The sequence below is a fragment of the Zosterops lateralis genome, assembly GCF_965231275.1.
Source record: "Zosterops lateralis genome assembly, chromosome: 1".
In the NCBI taxonomy this organism is placed as follows: Eukaryota; Metazoa; Chordata; class Aves; order Passeriformes; family Zosteropidae; genus Zosterops; species Zosterops lateralis.
Window position 1 is genome coordinate 63,247,562 of NC_139762.1, and position 23,079 is coordinate 63,270,640.

General features: G+C 41.3%; 1 protein-coding gene across 2 annotated transcripts in view; it reads left to right on the forward strand.

The window, feature by feature from the left end:
- The window catches only part of JARID2 (jumonji and AT-rich interaction domain containing 2), a 213,132-nt gene that overhangs the window by 79,564 nt on the left and 110,489 nt on the right, over window positions 1–23,079 (forward strand). For both annotated transcript variants that reach the window (XM_083859840.1, XM_083859839.1), the window contains exon 2: window positions 12,299–12,434. In XM_083859840.1, coding sequence (XP_083715966.1) covers window positions 12,299–12,434 — 136 coding nt within the window. The remainder of the gene's footprint in view (window positions 1–12,298; window positions 12,435–23,079) is intronic.

Below are 23,079 nucleotides of genomic sequence, written 5' to 3' on the forward strand. Positions count from 1 at the left end.
GCAATGTTTTGGTAGAAACCTGTTTTTGATAGGCCCTGCTCTGTCTAGACCCCCATGACAATTTCATTCCACTAAAACCATCCTTTTCCACAGAGAAGCAATAGACAGCTTCCATCAAGCCCACAGTCTTTTTTTCCCTTGGGAGGGTTAAAATGATGTGGCTGGTCATGCAGGAAATCCAGCCCACATAATAATGAAGTGCCCTCTCTTCTCATACAGCAGGCTAATGCAAACAACCAGCACCTGATGCTGATGATGTGTGGGAAGGTGTATATCAGCCTGTGCTTCTGCCCACTCCCTGGGCAGCTGCAGTGGTGCCTGGCTCAGTGTTTGGGAGGGCTGGAGGGTAGGCATTGCTAAATGGGGCCCCACAGAGTTGTCCCAAGATCTCGACTTGGCATTTGCTCCTGCTGCAGTTGCAGAAGGTTTTCATGTCTCAATCAATTGTGGCGGTAACGCACAAAGCTAGATTTTGCAAGAGAAAGGTGAAGTAGCAGGTGATTTTATCAGAAGTTAATGGGGATGTTGTTGTGGATGGTTTAGCAGGCAGGTGATTTGTTGTGAAAATCACCTGCAAAGGTCTTTCTCTGCGGTGAGGCTGTAACACTTGCCCATCCCTTAGCTTGATGCAGCTGAAGGGTTCGCAGAGAAATGATGCAATTCTTGTACCGCTTATGATGTTTTTGCAAGGCTAAGAGCAAATAATCTTGAAATGAGCTGGCAGGTTTATGATTGGGTTTTATGAGCTTTTACGATGTTTATAATCTGACATTGAACTTGCAGTTTAAGAGGTGAAAGGTTTAAAGGAACACAGTAGCAAAGGTGTACTGCTGAATTTTTTCTGGGTATAATTTTAACATACGTCTGAGATGCTTCCCTGACATGGCAGGTTTGTTGAAGTATGGTCTGTGCAGTTCATAGTGAGTGTGTCACTGAGTCAAATGGACTCCATCCATATCACATGTTCCACAGAGGGAAGAATTGAACAGAAAACGTGATTTTGCCTTCTCTAAGGAACGACATGCATTGGAGGCAGCTGCCTTGTGTGGTGTAACTGCCTAGGCCCCAAAATGCAGCCTTTGTAATTTCCATTTAAATCCTAGCCTCAGAAATACTGTACATTGTCTGCGCCTGTTTCTTTGTTGTTTTTCTGGTACCAATAAAACTCTAAAGTCCCCTGCAGTCTTTAAACTGGAGTTCTTAAATTATGGCCTTCCTCCATGGTACTTACGGAGAAAATGAATACTTTTTCCCTACTCCTTTTCTTGTGATTCTGCATCCGCTTCTTTTGATGGATGTGTGCTTCAGAGGTCCTGCCTGCAGATGTTTGCATACGTACAGCACAAGCCTGTTCTTACTTAACTATCCATTTCTGTTTCCTGTGTTATCTCATATTGCTCCGCGGGGCTCGGTGAGCAGCAGGTTTGCTGCTGGCTAGCTTTTTGAGGTTTCTCTTAGGCACAGTACTGTATTTGTCTCCTGGTTCTTTGATTTGTAATGTTTTGCCTTTGATTGCTGCAGAAGGTATAAACAAGCCTGTCAAAAGCCTTGTTTAGCGCGCAGATTCTGTGGGGGTGGCTGGCAGCCTCAGACCCTAAAATAGATCTAGCAATGAACTGAACGGCTTAAAACCCTGGGAATTTAATTTGATCTTTCTTGTTGCCTTAAATATTGGGACTGAATGAGAATTTCTCTAACAGAACAGAAGGTGAACATGTTGGTATGTGACAGTAATAGAAGAAGGGTCCAGACCTGCTGTCTTTGAGATGCTCTTCTGTAATCAGAGGCTAGGCTTGGTCGTGGGTAGTGGCTTGTCTGCTCTAAGTCACATACCTGGGGAGGGGAGTGCTGTATCCTCTGATGTTACAGCATCCACGGGGACAGTTGTTCTGAAATGCTTCCCTGGATCCTGTTGTGGGATAGTCATTGTAGGAAAACCTAAAGCAGTCCTTCATGGTTTTAGCATCTGTTTTATGCTGGCTTTGTGAAGGAAGAAAGAAGGAGCTGCAAAATCACGCAGGGGTTCCTTTCTTCCCTCCTCTTTTTCATGTAGCACCATGCAGTTAGTAATATCATAGCTGGGGTTTTCAGTTGTGGTGGTGTGAAGGTAACAATGATTTGGCTTCAATGTGCCGCAACAGCTGCAGAATTCATTGGAGCTTAGAAGCCTGTGAGTTATAGCTGTGATGCCATTTACAGCTTTTATGGAAGAGCTCTTAAATTTGTGAAATGTGTTACTTTTTGAAGTGCATTATATTTGTAATTTGAATTCTCTAAAATCCTGTCTGAGGGAAAAGAAAATAGCTTTGAAAATCCTCTACCCTCTAAAAATACAGGGAACTCTTACCAGGCGGGGTATCAAGTCTTCTAAATTGAGTGATAGAACACATAGATGGATTTGTAAGTGCTAAAATGTCAATTAGTGCACTTAAAAGCTTAATGGTTGTCTTTGATGTACTTCTAATATCTCCAGTAAAGTTTGACTGTTGCCATTGATCAGGGAGTGAAGGAGGGATGAGGGGATTGAATGCCAATCCAAACAGGTCTCATGGAGCTTGTGAGTGGCAAAGCAGTGCTTTGGTGTTGCTTAGTCTGAAATTCTGGACTTGTTTGCTAGGTAATGTTTTGGAAGTCAGATGTATTTAATACTGAAGAGTGAGCTTGGAGTGTAGGTATCCACTGCTTATATAGCTTATCTTTGTGCAGAAAATTTACTGATAGAACTACACTGACCTGCAAATACATTTAGAGTAGCTTTAGAGTCTCGTCCTACGTGTCCTTTCATTGGCTTAGGAGCAAAGAGTATAGCTTTAGTTTCCATCTCCCAGCTTCAATGGATACTTCCCTCCTAGCTTTAAAAGATATTCTTCCAGTTGGGAATGTAAATGAGGACAAAATTATTCTGATAGAAATCTCCCTTTTTGGGTAGTACATCAAGCAAAATCAACATGTTGCACTTTCATTGCAGTATGAGTGTGTCCATCCCAGGCACCTGTGTCAATTCAACTTACTTAGTTTCCTATCAGGCTCAATAAATTTGATTCAGGCACCAGTATCCTGATGCTTCTCACCAATAGGTTCAGCATATTTGATTGTCATTACTCCTCTCTGAGTTAAATGATTGAGCAGATTTCCTTTTTTTTTTTTTTCTTTAAATCTATTTTAAAACTTGGTGATTGCATGAAATACAGACATCCCGTTGACTTACATGAAAGTGGAAGAAATCAAGTTAAAACATTTCCAAGTTAAGAAAAGGGACTCCTTGCATTGCCCAGACCTGCTTTGGGTCACATCTATGCAAAATTGCAGGTTCTTAACAGGACAAGTTTCTTTGTGGGTGGAGTTTGCCACACCCCAGCTTTGGCAATGCCGCACTCTTCATTGCTGGCCGTGGTCCTCTTGCAGGGCTTTGGTGGCAGAGGCACTCATGTACGCATGAGCTGCTACAGTGCCATCAAAGTGAGTCAGGTGAGCCAAAATTTCCTCTTTGGTTCCTTTAAACCAGTGAAACCCATTCATGCTGGAAAGGTTTAAATGGGGGTGAGTACAGGGTCCTTCCCAGATTTTCAAGGGTACCTCGTCCGCAGCCTCAAGCCTAGAAGGCACGAGGTTCCTGGTGGGCACAGCTACACTGAACAATGTAGCTAAACTACACAGGCTTTGGGCTGGTGTACTTATTTCACTGAGGAGAGCAGTCTGAGTTCTGTATTTGTAGATGCACATTTTTGCTGAGATATATATATCTGTGTGTGTATATATACACACACACACACGTGTGTGCACACACTACTATACTCCTAGAAAGCAGATAGATGGGTAGATCTTTTCCTGTGTTAGGCAAGGCTTCAGCATCCAGGTAACACAGTTCCATGAAAGAAATGGTGTAAGCACTGACCTGTCGTACATGTGAGGGTAGATGCTAAACACATCAACAGGTCTTAAGTTTCTTAAAATATTGATACCACTGACTATCCTTTCAGACACTATGAGACACCAAAAGATTAGAACTCTTTTAATTCCTATCTAAATACTGAAAGCTGATTTATAATACGCAAGTTTTATCTTTCTTCCCTATTACCTATACAGTATTTTGGCATACAGAAGTGGTTAGTATTTTTCAAGTTGAGGATCAGGCTTTCTGGTGAGGGTGGAAAAAAGTCTTAATATAATTAGCAATATGCAGCAGGATTGGATTAGCCATACACATCTGTAGGTCTTATTAGCAGACATTTAAACTACAGAAAATGCTTTTTATTGGACTGTATTCATATGACTGCATTCTGGAGCTTGAACACCTTTATAAAAATACGAATTGAATCAAAACGAAATTAATTTGAATATATTTGATTTTCATTATCTTGAGCTGCTGAATACTCTTTGCATACTGGGTTTTATGTGTCTATCTGAAGTGTACTTGGTGGAGAGTTTTAATTAGAACTGGAGACAGACTAAGAATATTTGGAATGTGAAATTTATAAATGGCAGTGATTTTCAGCTAGGAGTGTAGACATTTTTTGGAGCTAGCTACCTTTCTTGCTTCTCTTTTCCCCCCTCTTCACTACTTCTGTGTTCAAATTAATACCAGATTGTGAAAAAGAAGAAATCCTGTTGCGGCTCTTGGTCTTCTGCAGCATGATCAGAGTTGTCAGATCCGCAGCTGCAGGAGATTTTTTTACCTTTGTGTGTTTAATGGCTCACACTACTCTGTTCTTTGACGGTGCCATTTAACCGTAAAAGCGCGGGGCTGTGGATGGCACGGGACATGTGGCTGCCTTGACTACTGTCTCAGATGTCGGACATGCCAAGACTCAAAGAGCTGATTTGGCAGCTGCCCAGCAGATTTTTATAAAGGCACAGTTGGTGGCCAGAAACCCAGGCTGTCAGAGTTGTGTTATGCAATAAATTGTTTTTCGGCAGAAGTTTCTAATCCAATTTCAGCTGTATTTTTTTTCTTTTTTTTGTACTATGTAATCAAAGATAAACATACATTATTTCACGGTGTTTCAGAGAAGTGAAGACGTGTAGTGTAAACATCACCCATCAGGTTGGTTTGTTTGTTTTTCTTTTAAGAAAGAGTCAGACCAGTTCACCAACACAGGAAATGATGCTTAAATTATTTTGGTGTCTGCCTGGGAGGGATGTATTTGTATACAGCATACCTTTTCAAAGAACATTCAATGTACCTTTTGGGAGGCGTTCCCTTCATTTGAAGAGAGCACTAGGTAGGAACCTATTTTTCAAGTCAGAGCTTTTGCTCAGGCATAAATTGTCTACAAATGATAGTCAGATAGAAAATTGTACCTTGTCAGGCTGCGACCTACCTGAATCATTGCAGGCCCTGCCCCTGTAACAGATGTCCTGCCACCCCTTTATATTTCCCTTTCACTTCTCTAAAGTACATAATTCATTTTTGAAAAAGTGGGTAAGGTTCATCAGAACACAGTGAGATATTTGAGGCTCACAGTAGTTACGTTACAGCAAGGTTGCTTTCATTTCCTGAATACCATCTGTGATTCCCTCCCTTATCATGGTTGTTTCAGTGCTGTGATGGGCTTTCATCCCTCCAAGTGTCAGTTGCTGTGCAAAGGGACAGTCCCACTTTTTTCTCTGCTCCAGCAGTAGTCACTGTTTGGTCATGTGGTTAGAAATAAGGAAGTTGATCTGGATGAAGACAGTAATTTTTCTTGTCTTGGGATGAGATTTTCACTCTTCTGATCAAACTGATCAATTAGGCACGTAAGGGTTAATGCTGGCATTGGGTTTGGAGCAGATGCATCCAGTTGGTGCCAGGTGAATTAAGCTGATTATCAAAACCACTCCCTCAGTCGGAATAATTACCTTACACCTCCATACCTTTTTACAGCAGCACACTACCACCCTTGGTTCATGTCAGGTCCCAAAGCTCAGATGCTTTGAGTGCAAAATGGTTGTTTAGATTCCTAATCTGGCCTAAGAAAGTCATAGCTGTGGAGTCAGTCCTATCAGTGAGATGATTTGAGTTAAAGTTGTAGTGCAAGTTGATAAATTAAGAAACTTTGAAACTTTAGACCTGTCTTTACTCTAGAGGGGTTTTTTTTGTGTTTATCTTGGCGGACCAGTATGGGAAACAGTTGACAGCTTGTAAGCTTTCACTACTTTCATACTGAGTAATAGTTTTCTAGAGATGCAGAAACATCCTCAAGGCCTCTTAAGTTCATGTAAAAGAAACTATTAACACACGAAACAACTGTTTCTAAATACTTCATTATTAGGCCTCAGATAAATTTAGGAACTCTTTTTTTATGCCTCACTTCTGGGAATGACTTGTATTTGGAGATTTCAACTGTAACTCTTCTACCATAATGTATTTTTGTAAGAGCAGGTTGAAGCTCACTGGGTTTAAAACTGCCCGAGGCCTTTAGTGACCCAAAAACCAGAGCGTTTCTCTCCCATGCTGCTCTTCAGAATTCATCTGAAAGGAGGATATGCAGTCCCTGGTGCAGCAGAAGGCAGTGAAAGAGTGCAGACCAATAGGAGATTGCAGGGGATGAGAGCTGTAGAAGTGCTAAAGCAGGACGAAGAAAGATTTTTGTTTTCTTCCATTGTTTCTTTGCCGTGATAGCATTGGTTCTTCAAGTTGGGAGCTGTAATGTAATGTGAGTTCTTTGGGGAAGTTTTTTGGAAGTATGAGGGGAAAAAGAAGCTATAATTACCACAGAGACTTAAATGGTAAAACAGCCATTAATAAAGGAAATTTCCCTTTTCTTCATGTTAGTTAGCACATTTTTAAAACATGACCTATTTTCCTAAACTAGACAGAACAGATTACATTTTCCAGAAGGCATGAGTCACTCCACTATAAAGTCTCCAAGCTGTATCAATCTTCATCAACTTAAGCCATTCATGAGATTTTATTTTTTTCTCACTGAATATAAGCAGTTTGTTTTAAATGAGGAACTGCTACATCCTCTCTGGATAGTTGAACTTGATTAAAAGGTTAAATATTAAATAAGTGTGAACTTTATTCTGAGAGAAGGGAGAGGAGGGACCTTGATAACAAGCGAAAGACTACAAGGATATTACTGTGGATATATATGAGTATAACTAATTTGCACCATGTTCTGCTTGGCTGTTAGAAGTCCAAGCAGCATGATAACTGCCAGAAGGAGCCAAAAATCTTTATTTATGGAGCTTCAGTTGAATATATTACAGTCTGATTTCAAATTGTTAGCCTGGAAGTTCAAACTTTTGCTAGGACTTTGTGCTGAGAAGATCTTCTGCTGCCTGTCATGGAACAGCCCACTGAGTCCTGCAGGTTACTCAGAGAGGGAGGTTACATTGAAGGGCCAGCAGTGGGGTTTCCTCTGCGATGTGCATTTGGGGTGGTGGTGAGGAGGCTGATGGAACTCTGTGATACCATGGAGACCTCTGCTAACTCAGCAGGGGAAGTACCTTGCTCATACAGCAGTAAGACTTAGCACTTTCTCATGAGGTTCACTCTGTGCCGTACACATACTGAGAAATTAGGCTTTGTAAATGAGTAAGGTAATTGATAATAGGCGCTAATCGCACTTAGCAGCAGTGACTTGCCCAAGACTGCACAGAAGGCGAATCTGAGTTTTCCACCAATTCCTCTTAGGTCTGACTTTTAGAGAAAAACAGATATAACTCTTTTCCATTGATAATTTACAGCCAAAAGGCAAAATTCTCTTGCAAGTCTTGAATCTAGTATACAAACATTTCCATCTCGGTCTTTTAGCTGAAAAGTGATTTGTATGATCTATGAAAATGTGTTGTCTGTTTTTCATGCAAAAGACATGAGGTTTTTATGTTGCTATAAATGCAGTGAAAAACACCCTTTGAAATAGTTCTCCTTCAAAAATATCCTTGAGGAAAGGGGAGAAACGTGTGGTTTATTTTTCCCATTGCTTCAAAATGACCTTCTTACATCTGCAGGAAAGACTCTCTGGGGGCTGTTGAACCATGAAAGCATATTCATTTAGGGCATTGGGTGCTACAGTGATTTTAACTGAGTGTTGGATGCAGTGCTGGAAAAAGAAAAAAGAGGGAGTTTGTGTTTTGTTGTGTTGCTTTTTTGCAACCTGGCATGAAGAATGAGGTCAGGGGATGCATGCTTGGGAAAGACCCAAAGAGAGAGCTGGAAACATGCCAGCCACACTGAGTCATAACACACAGGCTTATAAGTATCTTTGTACCTTACAAAGTCCTGACTTTTCAAATAAAACAATCACTGCTGTAGAAGTATTTACATAAAAATTAAAGCAAACAGCATGAAGTGCTACATGCATTCTCCTTTGTTCCAGCTTTGTTTTACCCTGTGAACTATAACTCCTGTTTGCTTAAGGCAAGGCTGGTCCAGGCTGAAGAATGCTGTAACTGCAATGAATGAAAGGAGAAGCTTGAGTCATGCTGCTGCTGCTGCTGCTACCCAAGGAGCTCAGCAGCTCTCATGATTTTAGGCTGACATTTCACCTGCCCAGGAGGTGCTGTTAAGCCTGCCCCTTGCTTCTGCTGTTTAAAAATTAGGATTTGAGTAAATTTTGGAAACAGAAAGGCTATGTGCAGGCCACATATGCACACCAGGCAGCTGGAATGCAGGGAACATGCACCTAAGCTGTAGGTGAATAATGAAAGGTACAGGTGGTGCACATTTTGATTTCTTTGCAAAATATGTGCATTATGTATTGATGTGTGTATTATATATATAACTATTGTTATATATTGATTAAACCTGTATTATGATTGCTGAAGTTCAGACATAAACGTACAATGTGTGGCTCCCTGAAATGGCAGAACCAAGAAGGTGACTTTTTTTTTTTCCTAATTTAAAGGAAATTATGCAGTTATGTTTCTTAATTCTGCCCAGGGCTTCCCTGGTTGCTTGCATCTGTTAGTTTTATTCTGAATTTATAAGGTAATCTTATTGTCATACTGGAAGTCAGAAATCATCTCATCTAATCTACACAGTGAAGGTTGTGGGCTTGCGGTGATGAACCTACAGTTTAAGATGTTATTCAGTCCGTTCTTGGGTCTGAGTCAATAATGGACAATCCATTAGTTCCCCATAAGTCGTTTCAATGGCTAATTACTTGCACAGTTGCAGAAATTGTTCTTTAATTCTGTCTTACATTTTTCTGAGTTGAGTTCCAGCTGCTGGATGATATTATACCCCTCTCTGCCAGCCTTGAGAGCCATCTATTAACAAATCTCTACTCCCTGTGGAAATATTTAAAGGCAGTTGAGTCAGTCCCTTTGAGTTTGGGCTGGGGGTGATGGGGTGGTGTTGAGAAGTTACATAGATTAAATTCCTCAAGGCTTTCACTTGACCGTATTTCTAAGCAGTTCTGGGTGTGCGTATGTTTTGCTAAAGTGAGATAACTCCTGTGGTTGGTGGTGATGTGAGTGCAGAGCAGGCACACGAGCACACAACAGCTCTCCCTCCACTGGGGTGATGAGGCAGAGGCGATCTGACCCGTGTAATTTTGGTTAAATGTGTCAGGAGCTGGAGCTGCAGCTCAGCTGGGCTCTGCTCAGCTGCTCTTCTGCATGTGACTGCTTTTGTGGCATAGGCTCCAAGGAAGATGCACTTGGCAATTGTGAAACCTTTTTATTGCTCCTGCAATATGGAGCCACGTGAATACAGGTGTTACCAGCAGCTTAGCCCCTTATTTTGCTGACCTTGGGTAGCACATGGTGTTGGAGAACTTGAGGACTTTTTTTCAAGCTGGATGGTGTGTGCAGGGGAAGCCCACAGCAGAGCACTGCAGATAGGACAGCAGCTGCAGCCTGGGCACAGCTGAGCTGGTGAGGGCTCTGGTGTGGAGAGACTCTCCATGTGCCCTTCTGGAGGCAGCACTGCTGTTTCTCAGGGCAGATGAAGCCAGTATGGTTTGTCTGGAGTTTTACAGCTCCAGGAACTGAGTGTGGTATGAAGTTGCTTCAGAGGCTGCTGAGGTCTTTGTTCTCACCGTCTGGGACCCATCTCTTCGCTGCTGGCACTAATGCCCAGGCAGCCCCAGGCCAGTGGGATCCTGTCCTGCATGTTGCTGGGGCCTCCAGCTGGCACCAGGGAAATTGGGTGTCAGTTGGATGCACCACATTCTTTTGCATCCAGCGTATTGCCTGGGGCTATGGAGATGGCTCCAGGCTCCTCACAGGAGGGTGGCCTAGATCAGGGGCTGCTATTGTGTGGTGGTGGGTGCCTTCCTTCCCCTCCACAGGAGGGACTGTAGCTGGTGCCAGGACACAGGTCCTGTGGGTCAGCACATGCCGATTTAAAGACCAATCCTATCAGCAGGTTTCACCCTGGCGCTATTGAAGAAGTGAGACATTGTGACAGAGTGGATTTAATTTATCTTGCTTTTTCTTATCTTTTTAATTTTATTTTTTTAAAAAATTTCATGGGTTTTTATGAGGGTAAATGGGCCAGTGAGATCAGGAACCAGTGGCTGTTTTTGTGCAGCTTCCAGTATGAATGCCAGTGAAGGGAGTGAGTGGTGTCCACAGGTCTGTGTCCTTAACGTGGGTGGGGGCTGAAGGTGTTTATTATAAGTGTTTCCTAACTGAGCCTGACTCCCTTAAAGATTTATTAAGTAGTTCCCATGTAAACAGAAATGCATGATGCCCCCTTGGGCCCTTGTTGGTGGGTATGTAAAAGAGGGTGTCCTTGGGCAAGCTTTGTTAAAATTGGGGTGCAGCCCTTTTGTGTTTAGTGTTGCTTCTGATTAGGGCTGAAGCTGCCATTGGCAGTAAAATGGTAAGCCAGAGTTGTTTGTGTAAACCATTGTTGACAAAATATCTGGATGGACTAGTCCTTTTAAAATGCTCGCCCAGAGATTTTTTTGTCTTTTTTGGTTGCTGTGGGTGTTTGGTTACAAAGTTTGCTTTCTTGGCCAAGGGCTGCCTGTGCTCTAAACTCTCTGGGCATAGCTCAGCCGTCTTCAAAGTGTAGTAGCTTGTCCCTCGTGCGAAATGCACATCCTGCTGCCAAAATGCTGGCTGCTTTCACTGCACTCATTGTGTTACTTTTTTTTTTTTTGTTGGGGTTGTGTTGTTTTGTTTTATTTTGTTTTTTAACCCCTGCCAAGTAATTTGTCCTAGAATTTTTTTGTGGGGGGAGGATAAGGGACGGAAATGTTTTTGATCACAATTCAGCAGGCGAATGCCAATGTGTCACTAGAGGAGCGAAGAAAAAGCTACTGCTGGTCACTCTAAACTGTGCTTATTTTTTTGGATGTTGACAATATCTGTCTTTGGCACATGGATGGTCTCAACTCTCCTGCCTCCTGGTGGGGATCTCTGATGGGGCTTGTGGAGTTTCCAGTGTGAGTTGACAGTGACAGTACGCTGTGGTACACTTAGCACTTCAGGTCTGCCTAGAAATGTTAATCTTTTGCTTTGGCAATGATGTAGCCTCTGATGAATTGAAGGGCAAGAATGCTGAAATAGTGATTTCCAAAGACCCCAAGACAATTATGGGGCTTATGAAAATATGATGACTTACCTATGTCACTTATGTCTTTATATCAATTTGCTGACTTAATTTATTTGAATGCTAAAGGCTTTAGGGAAATGCTTTTCCAGGGATTTAATCTTTTAACTAAAATGAGTACTAAATTTGACATAGACTAGTATTCCTTTTGACAAAATGGCATGTCTCTACTAAAAATAAAGTAGAAAATGTATGCCCCATGAGCCAAATTCCACTTGGCTTTATGCTGAGATAAATTCAGAATAACTTCATTGCTATCAATATACAACTTCATTGTAACACTGCAATTAATGCAAATCACTGAACAGGAGGGAAAAATAACCTGAGCCAAGAGGCACAAACAAAGGCCAGAATGGCAACAAGTGAAGTTGGTTCACCAAACTCGCCTCTTCAATTTCTGCAACATTCATTTTAGTGTTTTGTTTCTTCGTTCCTCTTAATTACCAGGTAGAACACTTCCTGGCTGTGATAAACTTCTCCATGAGGGATTCATTATAAGGATTTTAACAATTAAGTTTTACCTCCTGCCTAACACCTGGTACATGCCTACTGCTGTTTCCAGAATAAAGGATTAAAGGGACTAATGCTCTGATTTGATGATAATACTTATGTTTTTGTTCTGTGTTATAACTGATCAGGTTGCATTTTCTTGCATAGTATTTTTCTTCAGTTTTTCTTCCTCCCTTTTTTTTTTTCTGAATTAAAAATAACCTGTACTCAGGTTTCGGGGGTTTGGGCTTGTTTGTTTTTTTGTTTTGTTTCAGGTGCATGCAACTGATGTCTCCTTTCTGTTTCCATCTCCTTTAGGATGACAGTGATGGGATTCCCTGGTCAGAGGAGAGGGTGGTGCGGAAGGTCCTTTATTTATCACTGAAGGAGTTCAAGAATGCACAGAAACGGCAGCACAGTGATGGCATTAGCGGGAGCCTCAAGGCAGTGAACGGTGAGACACCTCTGTGGTACTGCTGGAAGCATTGTCCTTCTTCTGTGCTCTGGCAGGGAGGGAGACCAGTGTATCATCTGGCATACGCTGTGCTCTTTTGATCTGCACAGAGGAACTTGTTTCTGGTGTGCTTGAAATGCCCGGGCTGAAGAATCTGTATGTTTTGGTTTTTGGCTAACTGATTGAGATGGGGATCAGAGGGCAGGTGGGAGGACAGGGACAGGTTGCCAATCTGGAGAAAAGGAGCCCTTCTAGTCAGTCTGTTTCCTGATACGCTGAGTATGTCAGCAGAGAAGGTAACCATTTAGAGGTGATTGGCTTCAGTTACCTTGGGGAAGTACACTTGGACAGAATTTACATACTGTCACTTAGATGCAAGAAACTGGCTTACTAGATGTCTCTGGAGTCATCCAAGTCCACAGGTGAAGTAGCATGGCATCTACATACAGAGTTAAAGGCTGAGAGGACACAAGCACTGTGACATTGGACTCCCCTAGTTTAGTAGTTCACAGAGCAGTTGTTTAAATGTATTAAAAGGAGATGCAGACAAGCTTAGATGACAGGACCTTGAAAGGAATTGAATTTTATTTCTTTAATGCTCTAGTCAGTTATTATCTGTTGCTTCCCCTTCCCTTAAAGCTTTCTTATAAAAAGCCATGGTGTCCTGAGAGGTGAATATAAAGTGTGGCTCTTTCACATTCACTTAGACCCTTACTTGAAAAGGCTTTGTCATGCTGGCTTGAGCCTTGAAAGTGATGACTAGCAGGATTCAGATTTATGGGCAGGCTTACAGTTTTCACTCACAAGAGCCTATTTGTTTCTTTATGGAGGTTTATGGCAGTTCCTTTTAGGCATGTGCATAACTATACATGTGCTAATGCATTAAAGCAGCAGCTGGGTAGGTTATTCATATTTATATGTAGCTTGTGTTGTTGACATGGTGAGTCAGATTCCACTGAGCATTATTGCCAGCAAGGCAAAAACCTAGGAGAATGGCTGGATAATTACAGGCAGCATGATAAAGTCATTGTATTGCATAAGAAATTGCAAACTCCTTAATGTGATTAGAGAAGACCTCAAACTTCTGTGTTCAGTAATAATATCAAACACTGATCTGATGGGAAGGGGCATCTAGCTTTCAGAGCAAGGCATTTATAAGCTTGGAGGTGTACACAAAATAGCATTGGCTTTTTTCCCTCCAACACCTCTGCATCATTGATCTTCTGTCAAACACAATTTCTCTTGGAAAGTTTCTTATTCCATTGTGGGGGTTTTGTTTAGTCAAAGGGAAAAAGTCCAAAGGCATGAAGCACAGTAATTGTGTGTTAGGAGGCTTTGATGATGTGCCAGGTTACGGGATGACTGAGGTTTTCGTGGTGTCTAGTTTCTCCAAAGGCAGCTTAGATAAAAAGTGAGTTGGCTGGGAATGCTGTGTCAATGCAGGTACCAGACGTGGAGTGTGCCACTGGTTTTCCTGGCAGCAAAGCTCACATCTTCAGAGCTTTTCTCCTTCACAGAAATAGATGAGCAGTTATTTGAGGGTTGGTTTCTTTTATTTGAGCCAGAATGATATTCCATGTTGTTCTTTCTGATTGCTAAATGATTTTTGAAAAGTCCTGAATTGGCACTCCTCTGTTTCAACATCTGTCCAAAAGCATTTTTCCTTTTTAGCCACTGATGTTTGGAAGAATGTTTCATTATGCAGAGAAATATGAACAAATAGAGGAGGATTGATATTGTGCAGTGACATCAAAAAAATCAATTTGAACATGCAATTTGTTCATTACATTTTTTAAAAAAATGTAGCCGTATATTTTCAAATCCATGGGTCTCTATGGGCTAAGAAAAAAGCAGGTCATCCAGAGAAATTACTGAGCTATTTTAAATTCAGGGAAATGTGTAGTATTTTAAGGCTAAGTCTTAGATCCCAGATTTCATACTCTTGGGGGAAGAAAAAATGTTTCCTTGTATTCTGTCCTTCGTTCAACTTTCAGGCCACATCCACTGTGTTTTGCATGTTGCTGCAAAGGGTAGCATGCAGTTAAATATAGTTTTATGTGAGTGACCCATTTTTTATTCATTTATTTATGTAACTGTTGAAAATTGAATAGGTCACCTTTTCAGTACCTGGCAAATGCAACCATTTTCAAAAGTGGAAAGGAGGGATGTGAGGAGGATTCAAGCTCTCTGGACTCTCTTCTCTTGTCCAGGAGTATGGATTGGTCTTTTGTGCTTCTAATAGCAGAGTAGCTGCAAACAGCTGGGTATCAGAATTTCTTCATGGTGTCCCCATCTGTAATGCAGAGAGACTTTCTTTTGTCTAGTTTTATAACTGCCATTCCTTAAGTTTATTTATTCACAATCTTGCAAATTGTTTTAGTAGAAAGTATTTCTTTGTAGCAATAGAGGAAGGTAAAAGGTACACCAGCTCCTTGCAAGTTGCGTCTTTAAGAAGTTTTGTGCATTTGGAGCAGCTGAAGTTTGATGAACGTGCTACAAAAGTTCCTTTTCCAGTGTTTGTGAAGCTGCAGCTAAACTTGTATGAAAATGATTGTCAATTGTATTTCACCTGATGAGTTCAGTAGTATCATTAATGATTTGGTAGCTGGAATAATGGTGCCTCTTTGATCGATAGTGTGAAAAGCAAATTAATTTTAAATGTGGGAGATGAACCCATTAACAGAAGTATTTCCTGTATTAAAGTTTCTGCAAGCTCTGTGCTGCTGGTGGTACAGAGACAATTAACTTCTGTGCCTCTCTGAATAATAGAAATAAAATTTAAAATAAATAAAAATTGAAATTACTTTTGACAATTTTATATATAATAATACCTTAGCTGTCTCTGTCTCACTATTAAATCTACTTGTTATCCTGAAAATAACCCTACCATTTTCAGTTTGTGTCTGAAACCCTGTTACTTAAGTGCTTCTGATTAAAGAGAAAGATGAGTGGTTGTATTTTGATTGTCGTGGTGATATTGCATGTGTGTTTATGTTGACTCTGGATATTTGCAGAGTATAGAACAACACCCTACAGTATGCCTTTGTTTCCTACATTTTCCTCTTCAGCCCTTGGGAATATAAAATTTAAAGGAGGTGCTTGTGCTGGTTGTCAGGAAACTCTCTGCAGCCTTAAAAGGCATACTGGAACTCTGATTATGGAAACAAGGTCATGTGCTGGAAAAACCCAGTGGGACCTCTTCAGTGATTTTGATTACTGCTGCCTGTCATTTGCATTAGGATTTTAAGAATAAGGATTGGTGTTTGGAATAGTGATACCAGTTTTCAGAGATCCTCATCTAAAAGGAGAACTAGGTCCTTTGGGAAATTGTTTTCTTCTTGTGTAGCTTAAAATGTGAGATAGGGCTATAAAAAAGGCAGTGAAAGATGTAATAATGGCTTGCATTCTGTTGATGAGAGTAAATCCAGTACCCTCAAAAGACTATATCATAAACCAAACTTTCATGACCTAAGATTTTAAGTTCTGTTTTTCAAAACCGGCAATAAAGAAATTTGTGATGCAGAAGTTTGAGTGGAAAAAGTGACAGAGTTTCCTTTTTCGTTTAAGATGGTTAGTTAATCTACAGAGATGACAAACCAGACGTTAGAATTATTCAAGCAGATAGTTTGTTTTCACTAGCTATACTGTGTCCTAGAAAGGTGTCATGGCAAATATGTCATCTAGGTTAAGTTCACATCAGGCATAATCTATTTGGGAAATCAAATGTATGTGAAGGAATGCTTTGGTTCAAGGCAGAAGTTGAAGTCTTGTTCACTAAGTAAATAAATAGATGAGTAAAAAATCCTGTAATTTTGCTATTTTGAGAGATTTCACCTTACGTTTAAGGCTGTTAAAGGAACTTACTTATTTTATGTATGTTCTTTAAATGGAGTGAGAACCATGTCAGCATGTGGATGGAGGTGATGGTTGGACCATAAAGTCTTTGGTACCCCTTTTTCCCATCACAGAATCATTTTGGTTGGAAAAGACTTCCAGCCTTTGTCTGATCACTACCTTGTTAACTACACCACAGCAGTAAGTACTATGTCCAGTTGTTTCTTGAACACCTCCAGGGATGGGAACTGCACCACTTTGTACTGGTCTGCTGCTGCCCTCAGCCATTCCCACACGAAAGTTCATGTGACACTTGCTGGAGAGTTGTTTTTTTCACAAATAATGTGTCTGCACACTGAGAGGCAGGAGACTCTGAAACAGTTCTTGGTGGGACTGTAGTGCCAGACCCAGTGGCAGCACCAGCCTCTGATTCCTGGGTCTGACCATCCCTGGGCTTCCACACTGGCTGTTCAAGCCAGCTGGGGCAGGCTGCAGTGCATTCTTAAAATAGCTGGTTTTGTCACTGATGCATGCATTTTCACATGTGTTCTGCTCACTGCATAGGGGTTTCTGTCCATGCTCCCCAGTGAGCCATGTTGAAAGGAAGTGATATAGGGTGGCACGGGAATATTTTCATCTGACTTCAGCTTACTGGTGAAACCTCTTTTCCCTGGCCGTGTTGATGGTACTCCAGGCATGGCATGAAAATTGCAACAGATGTGGTAGAAATTCCTAAATGCTCTAAGCTGGGTGCTTCAGCTCCGTGCCATGTATTATCTGCCAAAAGCTAACTAAGAGGGGACGGCAGCAGCTGCCAGCTGGGCAACCATGTCTTCCCTTAGACCACGTCTCTTCTAACTCCTGCAGATGAAAACATGGCAGCCCTTGGGGAAGTGCTGTTGTTTCAGCTGTGCCTCTGTGTGCCCAGAGCAGCGTGAGTCCCCTTTCCTGGCTGGGTCACTACTCAGCCTTCAGTTCTGAACAAGAAAGCAGCCCTCTTCATTCACTCTGATGGTTCAGATATACTGATAACTTCATCTCTCTTATTTCTGAAGGCTGCAATTAAGTACTGCAGGAAGGTTTTATGCTAACGTTTGTCTAGGGAGCTTTTCACTCCATCAGTGATGTGAGATTGCGTTTGTTGACAGTGGGTAATGTCTGTCTGTCTCCTAAGCTTTAGTAGAGGATTGTGACTGTGCCAAGGACCCTTGTCTGTAAGTGGATTTTAAAAATGCATTTACAGAAACAGAAATACCTCTTTCAACTTGGCAGTATTTTCCCTTTACATTCAGAGTAAACAGCCTTTCTGGCTAGTTTTAAACTGTGATTAAATATAGATGTTTTCAACTAAAAGGTTCAGAAAATAAGCATTTGAGCAAATTTGTCATGGCACTCAACATCACTTTCACTTTGGTGGTTGCTGTCAAGTGAATTTAAAGATTAACAAATAAATAACAGGATGTTGGAGTTCAGCTTCATTGAAAATTTCCAAATCTTTTTTATTCCTTTCTTTGTTTTCTAGAATAGAATTAATTTTGAGCCTGCCAGGGACTTGTTTATTCGTTGTCTGACACAGGTTCTTCTTTGCCTTTTCCATCATCACCATTTATAAAAAATTTTGCAGGCCAAATTATGCCCTCAGTGATGTCAACTGAATTTGATTATGTCCATCCAAATTGTGCTCCTGTCTTAATATAATTTCAGTAGTTGGCAAGACTGATAGAAAATTTTCTTTCACAGGACACTCATATTCCTTTTCCGCTCAAATGTAACAGGGATGGATATTTCTTTAACCTGTGAAACAGAGAATTTGTACAATTAATTTTCTTGAAACTTATTTCATGACCATTAAGAAGAGCTTCTGTTGCTCCTGTGTGCAATTCTAGGCAAACAAATTCTAAAAATAATCTTGCCTCCTTGCCTATTGCTAATCGTAGGTAATAGAAAATGAAAATGGCAACGAAGAGTCTGCAGAGGCGTGTGCATTATCTATAGCAGACTGAGTTTTATTGTAGGCCTAAAATAAATATGGTGAAGGGAGGTGAGAGAGAGTTCAGGAGTAGCTGATGGGTCTGGCCCCCCTCCTTTCACCTTGTGCTGGCTCTGCCATTTGTCTGCCCATGAAGTTCAGCTGGTAAAGAAAACAGGGCAGAAAACTAACCCAGAAAAAAGATATTATTTTTTTTTAAAAAGTAATTTTTTCTAGTTTAATGAACTACGCACATTCATTAAGAGGTCAGGTGAGAACCACGTGTTCATTTGGTGGAAATGGGGGATCAGAGTACCTTGACTGAAAGCTGGAGGAAGAGACTCCTCATCCCTTTTGATAGTAGCAAGCTGCTTGACTTGGCACGTTAACCTTGTCTAACCACAGCCTTAGGATTGGCGCAGTCATCTCGTCTAACCACAACCTCAGATGCTAGAAGGAACAACAATTGCCAGGAATATGAAGAAAAAAAAAATCAGCTTAAGAGTTCATTGAAAAGTGCTTCACAAGTGAAGTTGTTAGGTTAATGTTTCTCTTAAAAACAAACAACCAAAATCAACCCGTTGCCAGCTGGTCTGGGGAAGTGATTGTCCCACTTTGCTCTGCACTGCTGCAGCCTCAAAGTGCTGTGTGCAGCTTTGGATACCACAATATAAGAGATATATAAAGGTGTCAGACTCCAAAGGAAGGATTCGAAGATGGTGAAGGGCCTTGAGGGGAAGCTGTATGAGGAGCAGATGAGGTCACTTGATCTGTTCAGCCTGGAAAAGAGGATACTGAAGGGAGACCTCATTGCAGTCTGCAACTTTCTTGTGAGGGGGAAGAGCAGGAGCAGATGCTGATCTCTTTGCTATGGTGCTCAGAGATGGGATTCTAGGGAAGATATGTCAGGGAAGGTTTAGGCTGGATATTTGGAAAAGGTTTTTGACCAAGAGAACAGGCTCCACAGGGAAGTGATCACAGGACCAAGCCTGACAGAATTTGAGAAGTGTTTGGACAATGCTCCCAGGAATGGTGGGACTTCTGGGGATGGTGCTGTGCAGGGATGAGAGGTGGACTTGATGATCCTTGTGGGTCCCTTTTAACTCAGGATATTCTGTGATTCTGTCAACCACATCCAGCAGCCCCAAAACCCCACAAACAAATGCACCAAGAAAGCTCCACCCAAAACAAACCCCCAAATCACCTCTTACATAGTGGTGAAATTTGTTGTGTTGACTCTCCATGATACAAAACTTGGCCTTAACACCAGCAGAGAAAACAATTTTGTTTTCCTTGTCTCAGGGTAATTCTGCGTAGCTGCTGCCTTGGGTTTTCTCCATCAGCAGTCTGGAGAGTACCCTTGAGTGTGGACAGGCAAAGTGTTTAATTCTCTCTTTGTCAACCATAAAATCTCCAGCCTAAATTCGTACCATGGCGTCTTTTTGGCTAGTATTTACAACCAAAAGAGTGGTGATGTTTTTACATCACAGAATTGGCAGCTCTGCCAAAACCTGCACCTTTTGTCAATTCTAACTTGCCTATTTTAGAAATGATAGTAAGAGATACCACTAAATCAGTCATTAAAATAGCATACTCCATTTTATTAAGAAATTAGAATGTAATGGGAAATAAAATGAATATTACAAGTAAGTGCAGCGAGAAGTTTCACTCACACACGCAGACTGTAATGCAATTTACTGTAGTCAGTCCTAGGGAACTGTATTTTCTGAAACTGTCTCTGCTTGGCTTTGAATAAAGCCTTTGCTAATTATTTTTACACTACAGCTTTGAGCTTTTAGTGCAAGACTACATTTGTGGAGTGCTTTTCAGAGTATTAGAAAGAATGTATTTTCAGACTTCAAGGGGCTGTCTTGTGTCCTAGAACTTCCACAGCAGTTTTTATTTGACGTTGGGGGCGTTTTAGAAATTACTTTATGTTTGAAAGAGTTTGAGAAGTATTTGCTCCAGCAGGACTTTTCTAAGGCCATTAGGCTGTGTTTAATTGGAGCAGGTGTCATGTGTGCTGTAAGCCTTATTGTGTCAACCCTGGCAGTAAAGTGGTTTTAGAAGAAAAAGCAGAGATTCTGTAACTGCTGATGGGCACAGTAGCCAATTCAGCAAGTTGCCTGACACAGCTGCCAATGTACCATACTCTTCACCTCAAATGCCTTATGTTACCTGCATTCAGAGGCCTTGATTGTAAAGAATATGGGATGCCAATCAAAATGGGTTGGGGGATCTTTGTAGTGATGTGAAGTAAACTGTAAAGAAAGCACCAGTAGATTGGTGTCATGGTATTTTAAGTGTCATTGATCCACATCTGAATGTAGAATTTCTGATGTGAAGAGCAAGAAAATTAGTCACTGTTTTAGAGCAATGAATCTCTTCAGGAATTAGTCACATTCATTTCATAGCTCATAACAGATTGGTCTGTGCTCTGAGTGCATGCCTCCACATTTCGGTTTGGTTTCATTTGAATCTTTTTGATTTAAAATCTGCAAGAAACTGTTCTGAAATAACTGCTCTCTTTAAGTAACTGATGATGATGAGAGGTTCATCCCATAGCAGATACGTTCCAGAGCTTGTGGGTGAATGTCTTCCAAAAAATAAATATAGCCTAGTATGTATACTGTTAAGTCATAGCAGATTGCTTTCCATTGTAATAAATGTGGCTGCACACATACACACACAATCTTTGTGTGTATGTGTGTGTCTGACTAGCACAGATTTATTATGAGCAGTTAAGGTGATGTTGTATTCAGAATTAGTTGAATACACGTTTTCAATAATCTGCCTTTAATGCCCTTTGTTTCCTAATTTACGTGAATTTAATACTGGGGGGGTTGTTGGTCAAGTCAAAGGTATAGATGCAGAAGCCTTGGACTTAGAGCAGCAAGGATAATAGTGACAAGCTTAACTCACAAGTGTTTTTTCTGGTACATCTGAAGGAATTTCCATCTCTGAGAGCTAAAGGCAAGTGAATTTCCACCCTTATCCATCCTGTTTTCTTCCTTTACAAGACTGTCTGTTAGTGAGCATTGCAGTCACGGTCAGGACCATGTGATGTTTCAGATCTGTCCACTAAGAGGCTAACTCATTCCAGATAAGCCCTGAACAGACAACATTCATTTTTTACTTTGCTCAGAATTTCCTGTGCTTTGTTCTGCATCTGTTTGTGAAAGACTGCGTTATCTTTGAAAGCCTTCATCTTATTTTCTTTATTCAAGCTATACACTAAAATGGAGAAAAGGGAAGAGCTGGAAGGGGCCCAGCTGGAACAGTCTGCCAAAGATCCCACAGAGGGATGGAGCTGGCAAACTCCTGAAACCTCATCAGCTGACCTCTGGTGCAATTTGGGAAGCCAGGAGATAAGCCACTTTTCCTGCTAAAGGTTTGGCAGCTTCAGCCAGCCAATCTGAGTAATGCCTAAAAGACCACACCAGTATTTAATTGCATTTTTCTCCTCCTCCTTTCATCCCTCATTTAGCTTCACAGTGGTTGACCTTAAAAATATTTCAGTTCAGCCTCTTCTTAGTCTTTGTGTGTGTGTGCATATGTGTAAACAGACATGTCAGATCTAGATTGCATCTTGACATGCTCTCTTCCAGCCAGGTTGTCTCAAAAGTAGGTTCTCCCTAAAATACCTCCCTCAGACAGTGGTGGTTGTCTCTGGTGCTGTGAAAGGTGATAGTGTTCCATGGCCAACTGTTTTTAAAGACGCTCTGCAAGCATCCCAGTGTTTTTAAGTTGCGCCTCCTGTGTATGTGGATGGATTGAAAGAGGCTTAAAAGTGATGAAAATGGCGCAGAAACAGTACAGTTTTTTTTATTTTTTCCCAGCCTCGGAAGTTTCTTTCTGTTCAGGGTGCAAATGCTGTCACAATGTTAGCAAGAGGGTTTAATGGTAGAAGTGCGTCCTTTCATATCTATGTATTTTCTCGTTGGGAAAAGGCATCCTGGTTGTACTGCCACATGCACATACAGGTGTATCAGATGGAGAGGGCTGAAGAGGAATTTCATCCTCCTTTTTCTTTTCCTGACCCCTGCTCCCTTGCTGGCATGTTGAGATCTTGTTTCAGAGCCTCAGGCTCTCTCTCTCAGTCTGTGGCTCCATATGCCAGAAGGAAGTGATAAAATTGCATGGAGACACAAACCGGAGGCTTGGTACAGGAGTGGGCTGGGGCTGGAGAGAGTCATATTCCTGTTACACAGTCTGCATGCAGGACTTCATTTCTCTTCCCTCCTCATGATTCTTGTGGACTATCTGTCTAGAAACATGCTGTTTCTCTGCCAAGGAGAAGACACCTAACTTTTCTCTTTAATATGACAATCTCTTTGGTGGGGCAGTAAGTAAATAACTCTGTTTTGCCAAGATAATAAAATCTGGTGCTTTCTAGAGTAGTTGTTCTGCCTCTTTGCATCCCGGGAGGTCAGCAGCAATTACCTTCAGGTGGAAGTCATGAATAAGGGATAGAAGTTACAGGAATGTGGCTTGAATTCCAAATCTTCTTGAAACATGGGGTTTTGCTGCTGTTTTCCCCCTCCCCAAAATCAATTGAAGATGGCCTTTTGTGCAACAATGAGGTCTGTGGTTAGGGACTAGTTGTCAAGTTTTATTTAGATGGAAACCTGTCCCAGAAGCTTTACCTCATCTCATTGTCCTGCAGGGATGAACTTCAAATGACAGTTTACATTTGCCTGGAACTGACCTTCTCTAATTGAAATGAACAAGGCTGTCTTATCTAAGTAGATAAACACAGCCCATTTGCAATTGTAGATTTAAATGCACTCTTTCATAGTTTACCTTCAGAACAGTATGGCGCTGTCCTTGAATATTTAAAGT